We start from the raw sequence: 10,514 nt of genomic DNA, 5'->3' as shown, positions 1-10,514 counted from the left end.
TATATATATATATATATATATATATATATATATATATATATATATATACACACACACATATATTTCTGATTCCTCCAATTAAATGTATGTTCTTTGAAAGCAGGATTATGTTTTTCTTTTTGTACTTTTGAGCACTGAGCAAAGAGCTTGGCACTTCACAGATGCTCACAAAATCCTTATTGAATTGGATGGAGAGGGGGCAGCTGGGTAGCTCACTGGATTGACAGTCAGGTCTAGAGACGGGAGGTCCTAGGTTCAAATCCGGCCTCAGACACTTCCCAGCTGTGTGACCCTGGGCAAGTCACTTGACCCCCATTGCCCACCCTTACCACTCTTCCACCTAGGAGCCAATACACAGAAGTTAAGGGTTTAAAAAAAAGAATGAATTGGATGGAGATTAGCAGAACTAAAAGTTTATGTACATGTCCACATATCCACATATCTCTCTCTATATATATCATGTATCTGCATATGTTATATGCATATATAGATATGCATGTGTATTTATGCACTTGCATATATATGTTTTGTTGTTAATCCACCTTCTTCTGCCTTGTTTAATGCTAAGGGGTTGGTGTCAGATTTTATTTATTTATTATTCTTTTTTGATGGTTCTTAAGTTTGTAAATTAAAAAAAAATTTGAAAATGGGCCACATCTGGAAGAAAGTTTTAGGAATGAAACATAGGCACATAGGACAAACCCTCAGGTTCTCTACAGCATTTCTAGAGTAGCTCATGGTGCAGTGGGTAGAAAGCCAGGTCCAGAGTCAGGAAGACCTAAGGTCAAATCTGGCCTCCAACACTTACTACTCTGTGACCTTGGGCAAGTCACTTCTCATCTGTCTATCTTGATTTCCTTAGATATAAAATGGGGACACCTACCTCCCAGAATTGTTGTGAGAATCAAATGAGGTAATAATTTCAAATTGTTTAACACAGTGCTTGGATCAGAGCAGGTACTATATAAATGTAAGCTATTATTGTTGTTGTTTACAGTGGTGGAAGTCAAAAGTAGGTTTCTATACTTAAAATATTACCATTTCTACCTTCCGCAATATCTGATGAGTATTTCTGTTAAATGTCATTTGATGTTCAGAGTTCAAAGGGACCATGGTGCCTTTCCTTTCCAGCATTCCACTGTCAGTCTTTTTCAGCCTCTGGGTTTGACACTGCCCTAGGCTCAGAGAGTTCAGAGTTTTTTTGTGGCTCCATCTATTTTTACTTTCATTCACAACTCACTCACATTGAATAGATGAGTTTGATTTAAATGTTTCCTTATATTTAGGCAATAAAATTCAATTCGATCTCATTTGAATAAACATTTGCTATTTGTCCTCTAAGTTTGATATAGAAAAGTATTTCGGTCTCAGTGTCTCTAGGATAGATACTCGTGAGTGGCACAATAATGAAGACATTCTGGCCTGCCATTTCCAAATTGTCATGTTGCATTTCTCTGCTTTTAAATTAGAGTAAGAATTCAAAACAGAATTCAGTCACTGGGCTTTTGAGTTATTATAATCAAAGGAGACCAGTGACCTGATTCTCTAGACAAGCATTGGAATTTACATGGAGGCATAGAGCATTACATAAAGAACAATGATATTAGAACAGGTCGGATTTTATGTTTAAAACTCATAGGAGGGACAGCTAGGTGACTCAGTGGATAGAGCACCAGGCTTGGAGATGAGAGATCTTGGGTTCAAAAAAAAAAGAGGCACTTCCTAAGTGTTACCCTCGGCAAGTCACTGAATCCCAATTGCCCAGCCCCTATTGCTCTTCTGCCTTAGAATTGATGCTTAGTATTGATTTTAAGACAAAAGATAAGATTAAAAAAAACTCATAGGAATCTGATGGATTCTATTGGTGTAGAGTTTGGCTGGCCTTAGACGTGAGGAAAATTAGAGTTCAAGTTCTGCTACATCTAATACACACCAGCTGTGTGACCATGGGAAAGTCACCATCCCTCAAAGCTCTAGGTAACTTTCTAGCCTATGAGTTCCCCAGGAGTTGATTTTATCTCCATGGGTGGAAGAGGTTTCCTATAGTGATGAAATCTTGGATCTGGGCACCATCTTTCTCTTCTCCTTCTCGCCATCCCCCTCAAAGATGAATATGGTATAAATTAATTATAAAAATATAGGAAGGCCCTAAAGATCAAAGCAGCAGCAAGGTGAATCAGTGGATAGAAAGCTGGGCAAATCAGGAAGACCTGAGCTCAAATATGGCCTTAGACACTATCTCTGTGGCCTTGGGCAAATCACTTAACTTCTATTTGGCTTAATCTCCTTGGTGATAAATGGTAAATCACTCTCTCCATTATCTTTACCAAGAAAACCACATGGATCCTATGGTCCACAGGGTCATGAAGAGTTAGACATGATTGAACAACAACAATGAATGAGTGTCCCAGAGCAGTGGTTTCCAACCTGTACACTTTATTTAAGTGCCTGCTCTGTTCAATGCACTAGACTACATGCTAAAACACTAAAAACAAAAGAGACCCTACCTTCAAGGATCCCACATTCTACTGTCCAGCCCATTATGTTTTCTAAATATTTAATTATTTCTAAAATATTCTTTTAAAAAAAACTCTTATCTTCCGTCTTGGCATAGATATGGGTTCCAGAGCCAAAGAGAGGTAAGGGCTAGGCAAGTGGGGTGAAATAATTTGTCCAGAATCACACAGCTGGGAAGAGTCTGAGGCCATATTTGAACCCAGGAACTCTGGCCTCCAGGCCTGGCTCTCTATACACTGAGCTACTGAGCTGCCCCAACTCTTAAGGTCATATTTATGATACTGTTTTCTTTACTTTAACAATCCATATTAAAGATCAGATGTAGAATGTCCTAAGATTATAATGTCAATTGCTATAAAATCTAATAGTTTTGAATAGGTTGCTTACTTATTATGATTACATTATGAACAGTGAGGAACTAAAATTAAAATCTAACAAATTTGAACAGGAGACGAGCTGGGGAAAAGACATTCTGAAGTAAACTATCCACATAAATGATGAGAGCACTCATATTGTGAAGTAGGAGAAAAGTTCTGAGACATCCGTATTACATTTATCAATCTCTATCCTGTAAAATGTGAAATTATACTTCAAACACTCTAAAAGCTAACAGCTTAGTGATAAACTAAAGATGAAACTTCTGCTCCTTCTTGGGAATAGAGGGGAAACAAGATTTCAAAACTACATATGCAAACAATTTAAAGGCTTTTTTTTTTTTTTTTTGGTGCTAAATTTCTCCTATAAAAATGCTATCCTCTTCCAGATAGAGAACTGATGGACTTAAAGTATAGATTGGAACATATTTTTTTCTCTTTCTTCTTTTTGGAACTTGGCTAATATGGAGCTGGGCCTTAAGGAAGGATGGCTTCTTCCTGAGTTACCAAATGTGCCGATAAAATGTTTGACTAGTGCTACTTAATGATAGCTGTATCTCTGTTACTACAATGTGGTTATTATACAGGCTCCCTTGAATTAAAGAACATGTAAGTATAGAATATGAAGAGAAATCTTTAATGTGCTTATGTAGAGTGATAAAAAAAATAACAGTGGGTAAAGTAAATCCTTCCAGAGGATTTCATGATAATCCGTGATGCAGAAAACTGCCACAGCTTTTATATAACATTTTACAATGACTGGAAGCAAGGAAAGAAACAGGAAGCTTCCTCTCTCACCATCATGCCAAAGTACTTTTTTAAAAGCTCAGTTTTATTTTATTTTTTGTTCTGAATTCTTTGCTTCCCTCCTCCCTTTGCCCCTTCTACTGAGAAGGCAAGAAAGATAAAACCCATTACAAATCTTTGTTACTCTGTTGTTGTTTCCAATACTTTGTGACCCCCATTTGGGGTTTTCTTGGCAAAGATACTGGAAATTGCCATTTCCTTCCCCAGGTCATTTTCCAGATGAAGAAACTGAGGCAAACAGAATTAAATGACTTGCCCAGGGTTGTACTGCTATTAAATGTCTGAGGCTGGATTTGAACTCAGGAAGAAGAGTCATTCTACCTTCAAACCTGGTGCCACTGAGCTGCCCCTATAAATATGTATAGATATGCAAAATAAATGTCCATATTAGTCAAGTTCCAAGAAAAAAAAACAAAAAGAGAAAAAATATGCTTTAATCTGTACTTTGAATCCCTTAGTCCTCTTTCTGGAGGAGGAAGGCATATTTCATCATGAGTCCTTTGGAACTGTGGTGGATTATTGTGTTGATTAGAATTACTAAATCTTTCAGAGTTGATTATCTTTATAATTTATCTTTATAAAATATATCTATTACTATATACATTGTTCTCCTAGTTCTGATCACTTCATTTTATATCAGTTCATATAAATCTTCCCAGCTTTCTCTGAAACCATTGCCTTCCATCATTCCTTGTAGCACGAGAGCATTCCATTACATTCATACATCAAGAGAAGGGCATCCCCTCTGTTTCCAATTCTTTACCACCACAAAGGATGTACCAGTAATCCCAAGTAGTTTATGAATATCTCTAATTCAGGATCCAATTCTAAGGAGAGTATCAGGCTCATAGAAAGCATTTAATAAATGCTTATTGACTTAACTGATATCTTGACATTCCTCCCTCCCCTTTCCAAAATAAAGTAGTGCCCCAATTCCATCCTAAAAAGGAAATATAAGAGTATAATTTTACAGCTAAATTAATTCAAGGTTCAATTTATTTTTTTCTTCTTACAAGAAGACTTTTTTTCTCTCAAGGACTTGGGTTCACAAATTTTGAGATGGCAAAACTTTAAAAGACATCTAGTTTTTACAGAGGAGAGAACAGGTCCAGAGAGATTCCGAGATTTGTGGAAGGTCACACAGAAAATAAGGGGCAGACTGAGATTTGAAATCAACTTCCTCCAACTCTAAATTCAGCACACTATCTACTACATCATACTAATGTGACCCTGATTAAATGTTTTTTTTTCTGTGTGATTAATAGCAAAGAATAATACATTTAAGGTAATAATTTAAAAAGAAAAGAACTGAGTCCAGAGGAACTAAGTAGACTTTTAAAAATAAAATATTCTTTACAATAATAGTTTTTTAAAAATTCATATATTCGTATGATCTGAGAAGCGTTGATGCTCGCTCCAACAATGAAAATCACAATGCTTATAAATAATGATGGCTCACATTTATATAGTGCTTTACAGTTTATAAAAGACTTGCTTTGTAACAACACTTTATTTTATTAAAAATTTTTAAAAAATTCTAACCTTCCATCTTATATTGTTTTCAAAGCTGAAAAGTGGTAAGAGCTAGGTAAAGGGAATGGGGGGAAGGGTCACACAACTAGGAAGTGTCTGAGGACAGATTTGAACCCAGGCACCCAGCTGCCCCGAAACAACACTTTAGTAAAGAATGCACATCTTATGAATGAAGAGACTGATTCTCAGAGGAACAGTGACTTGCCCAAGGTCATATAGCTGGTAAGTGGTAGAGTCCAGATTGGAATCCCAGTCCCCTGGCTTCACCTTCAATGCTCTTTGTAGTGATCCTTTAAACAAATATTTATATTGCCTAGATTTCAATAAATCAATGTATCAGTAAATATTGATTAAGTGCCTACTATGTGTGAGGCACTATGCTATCCTCAGCTGCCTCTTTATTTCTGTTATAAACATAAAATGATTGTGAAAGTTTCCCTCCTATCAAAAACAAATTTGGGGAGCTAGGCAAAGTTAATTTTAAAATAATTAACATGTTGGTTTTCACCTGGGTAAGTGATTGCACCAAGGATGCTATCCTTGGCTTCTGCCCCTGAAAAGAGACTTGGCAGCTGTTCAACACCACACAGCAACATTACATAAGAGGGAAGGAAGTACAGGAAGCAAAGAAAAATACCACATTGAAATGAAGCTGCAAGGGCCTTTGGGTAGGCAGAACACATTCCTCAAAGTAAAATAGTCAATGGCCAGACCACTGGGATGAATACCCACAAGAAATTGGTCAGGGGTTTTTTTTTTTCTCTACAACAATCCATCCATATGTGAAACAGGGCCTTTGGCAGTGAGCATGCATGTGGGAGGGCTTTGCTGCTTGCTTTGAGAGCCTGAATTTGATCGTGGGCTCTTGGAGAGCTTTAGGATGGATTTTTCCCCTTAAAAATCTTTTTTTAAAGCTAGACAAGGAATATGTTTTAAATGACAAAATATAACTTTAATGGAAAGGGATAAAAGTCTGAGACTGTTCACCTTCTTAGGGGGGGTCTCAAAAATGTATTCTCTGATCTAGCCTTTTTTTTCTGAACATAAATATCTTTGACAAAAAGAAATCACAGGATCATAGAATTTAGAGTTGGAAAGGACCATTGAGATTAAATGTGTCCAAGCTGGTTTTAATTTATCAACTTCAGGAAAGGAAGAAACCTTATCCTCTTTATAGGTTTCTTACATTAAAAGAAAAAAAACTATCTCCAAGACATGTCTTAGTCCCAGGATAGGAGGCCCAGCTCATTCCACAGTCAGTACTTTCTGGCTTTACAACATTTGCCTATTAGTATCAGGTTTAAAGTTAAAACTTAGAAATACCTAGAAGAGCCAACCAAAATACCTAGAGGATATGCTATTTCAGATAATGAGAAAATAAAACCCAGCAAATTCCCAACCAGACACACTCTAGTATATTTAATCAAAACCAATAGAAGGTATAGAACAAGATTCAATACCAAAATGGCATCCTTGATAGGTCATTCTTTTACTGCATAGCAGATTAGTGTGTGTACCTTTGAGCACATGCTTCAAAACCTTAACTCTTTCATTACAGTGAAGGAATAATTCAGCCCTTACAAATCCAGATGACAATTATTGGATATTTGTATGACTTCCTATCTATAATAGTTAAAATGTATTATTTGCTAATAAAGGGCTCATGAAATCTGCTTGTCTTATTAATCCCATTTCATGCACGAGGAAACTGAGGCAGAACATATAGGTGCAAGATGACCATATTCGCATGACGAGACTGTACTTTGGGTGCAAAAGCATCATTCCTGCATTTTGAATCAGATACTTCACTGGCCTCCTTCTGCTTCATTTTAAGTAAAAGAGATTTACTTTGCCAACTCAGATCAATGTGTACATTAAGTGAGACCAAAATGTTCATGGTGGCTTTGAGATATTAAAGGTGCTTACATGTTCCATACATTTGTCTTTACCTACTAAGAAATAATCCAAATATCTTGCCTATCAGATTTGTATCAGATATCTAATGTGAACACAATGCATTCCATACATTTGGAGAACCTTCTTAATGACCATATTCTTTATCATAAAATAGTCCTGATCCCATGAAAAACCTTTTTTTTTTTTCATTATGACTGCAGCACAGTCCTTTGGAATTTTTATTCGACATCTATCTAAAAGAAATGTAAGTTTTAAGATATCTTTTGAAAAGCAAGTTTGGAAGATCAGAGTGCTCTTCCATATCACATTTCTGTGACCTGGTTTCTCCCTCTTTCCATATTAAAAAGCTAAAAGGATGTTTTGTTTAAACTAAAAGCATGAGTGCTGCAAACACTTGAGGCAAAGTTGCGTGACTTCTGGGATGTCACCCTTGAAAATGCCAATGCTCGTAACTAAGGAAATGGCTCTGGATTTGTGAGCTGTGCACAGATTGGCTGCTACATATTAGCTGAATGTTGCTGAAAGGGGCTCCCAAGACTTTACAGGGCAGGCATCATGTTATCAATACATGTTGCACTGACATACAATTTGCATTAACCCACCCAAGCATCATCTTGATGGAAAAATAATAACTGAAGTACAATTGATAAAACACATTAAACAATAATTAAAAGCTACATAAAAGTGGCAGACAATTATGCAAAAAATGAAGAGTGGCTGTTAGTGTCAGTGTTTCAATAGTCCCAGGGTAAGCCATACTCCTTTCATCATGGTCAATTCATTAACACAGGAGAAAAGCCAGAAAGGAAGGGAAATGCAGACCATCTGCTCAATCCAGATGCAAGAGCACATGCTTCTCACATCCAAGGCTATTTAACAGAACTGAACTAAGATCTAATCCTCTAATCAAGGATCAACAAAAGTCTTTTGACACATTTGCATCACAAATAAAAATTAATCTGGCATCATAAGAGTCCATTTTTATTAACTTAATAAATATGCATTGATTAGATGAGATTCCCAAAGAGGCATTACAGAAAATGGGCTTGGGTTTCACTTAGACAACTTCTCTTTTCCAGGACTAAAATCAGCCTAAAAGCATCTTATTCCCATAAACAGTATAAGCATTTTCATTAATATCCTTGTTTTTAAATCACAGAAGCAGCTATCCCTATGAGACTGAATCTTTCTGCTAATAACTTTCTCTTCCTAAGAAGGGGTTAAAAAATGAAGACATTCTTACCTTGAAATTATGAACCTTTTCATATTTCGGAATCTGCTCATTTTCCTTCAGAGTTGCTCTTCTAACGAGGGATGTCAACTGCGAATAAGCAAAGAGTTTAAGAGGTTGCCAAATTGTCACAGATGACTTTTGAGAACCCAGTTTCATTCCCAGGGCTGCTATCAATACATCTTGCTGGCGGCTCTCTCGCTTTGATTTGTGAACTGCAGGTCTATTCGTTTTCCTCCCTGACCAAGATTCTTTGGATGGCATTTTGGAATTCACAGGAAAGAAAGACCTATATTGATCTATGTCTGTCGATGAACTGTACTCAGCTCATAAAAATGAGCATTCTGCTAGCAACCCAGACCCCTAACCTACAGAGAGCTGCAGAGAAACATCACGAAGAGGTGGAGTAGTATGGGATGATGAAGCACTTCTTAAAAAGAGGTCGACTTTAACTAGACAAATTCTTCTGGCTTCTGCTTTTTTTTTTTTTTTTTTTTTTTTAAAGGGCTCTCTATTTAAGCTCCAGGAAACTTAAGGATCTGAACCGCAAAAGAGTCGATGCTAGCACACAAAAATCCAAACATTTCTCGTCGACCCTCTTTTAGAAATCAGGAGATTCAGACAAATTATGCACTTCTAAAAGCTTTCCTGCCTATTCAACTATAGGGATGTCCATTTTGAATGAAAGATGCCCATATACTGAATGTAATCAGTTTCTAGCAACAGACACCCTGCAAACCTCACTCTAGCAAAGGGAGGCTGGGGGAGGGGAGGGCTTTAACAGGCAAGACTGGATTAGACTGGTCACATTAAGAAAGTAGATAACCAATGAAAGCGCAGCAATAGTATTTAAGGACAGTACATATTCCTTAACTCACTGTGTCTCTGAATCTCTCTCTCTCTCTCTCTCTCTCTCTCTCTCTCTCTCTCTCTTATTTTCTCCTCCTCTTTCCTTTTCTCTGTCTTTCTCTTTTTCTCTTCCTCCTATTCTCTTCTCCTCTCCCTTTCTCTTTTCCCTCTCTCCTTCCCTTTCTCCTTTTCTCTCCTCTCTCTTCTTCCTTNAAAGCAAACCTGTGTGCCCAGCCAGCTAGCTAACTGACATCAAATATACCCCCAAAGCAGCCATTCCAAGCCCAGAGCTTCTCTAATTTGGGTCCAGAGATCATGTTCAATTGTTCACCACTAAGACTAGAAAATAAAGTTTTGCTGTCTAGAGTTTTCCATCTTTGACAGGTTCCCATTCTTGCCCCAGGCTGCCTGCTCATTCATACTCAATGCCACCATGAAGAGAGAGGTAAGTGGTCCTTCACTTTCACCTTTTATTGCTGCTGAACAACTCTGGAAATCAGTGTAGCAGCCGCTACAGAAAGCAGTCTTTCAGCCTGCATTTATGAAATGTCTCCTGTGCGCTAGGTTTAAGGGACACAATCTCCACTCATGAGGAGCTTACCTTCTAACAGGGAAGACCACAAAGATATATAAAAACATAAAAAACCCATCTGAATATATTTATAGGTATAGGGCAACTAGACGGTATGGTGGACAGAGTGTTGGCCTTAGAGTCAGGAAGACTCATCTTCCCAAGTTCAAATCTGGCCTCAGACACTTTTTAGATATTTGAACCTGGGCAAGTCACTTATTCTTCTTTGCCTCAGTTTCCTCATCTGTAAAAATGAGCTGAGAAGGACATGGTAAACCACTTATGAACATTCAGACAAAACTGAAATGACTGAACAACAAGAAGTATACTATATGTGCTGTGTATAGTGTGCCAGGTGCTGGGGATACAAAGGGGGGAAAATGAATAATCCCTTCTCTCAAGGAGCTTAAATGGAGGAGACAAATAGAACATAGCTAAGTATATACCAGATATAAATACAAAATGTTCTAAAATTTTTAATTCAGATCTAAAGCTTTACAAACTTATAACTGAACTGAGATTTTACAACTCATATAAAGAAAAGAAATGTGAAATGCAAAATGATGTAGTGTCGAGAGCATGAGTTCAAATCCCACTTCAGACACCTGCTAGCTGAGTGGCCCTGGGCAAATCGCTTGTAATCTCTGGGCTTTGGTTTTCTCATCTTTAAAATGAAGAAGTTATACTTGATGATTCATAAAGTCTCTTTCAGGTC

The 10,514-nt window shown here is 37.2% G+C and overlaps 1 protein-coding gene across 5 annotated transcripts in view; it reads right to left on the bottom strand.

The window, feature by feature from the left end:
- Positions 1-9,261, bottom strand: part of CHN1 (chimerin 1) — a 61,721-nt gene extending 52,460 nt beyond the window's left edge. For all 5 annotated transcript variants that reach the window (XM_044669775.1, XM_044669776.1, XM_044669778.1 and 2 more), the window contains exon 1: positions 8,392-9,261. In XM_044669775.1, coding sequence (XP_044525710.1) covers positions 8,392-8,643 — 252 coding nt within the window. In that variant the 5' untranslated portion in view covers positions 8,644-9,261. The remainder of the gene's footprint in view (positions 1-8,391) is intronic.
- Positions 9,262-10,514: the final 1,253 nt, after the last annotated feature.

Source organism: Gracilinanus agilis, chromosome 3 (genome assembly GCF_016433145.1).
Source record: "Gracilinanus agilis isolate LMUSP501 chromosome 3, AgileGrace, whole genome shotgun sequence".
Taxonomy (NCBI): domain Eukaryota; kingdom Metazoa; phylum Chordata; class Mammalia; order Didelphimorphia; family Didelphidae; genus Gracilinanus; species Gracilinanus agilis.
The sequence above is the reverse complement of the archived record's forward strand: the minus strand, read 5'-3'. Positions and strand labels throughout refer to the sequence as shown.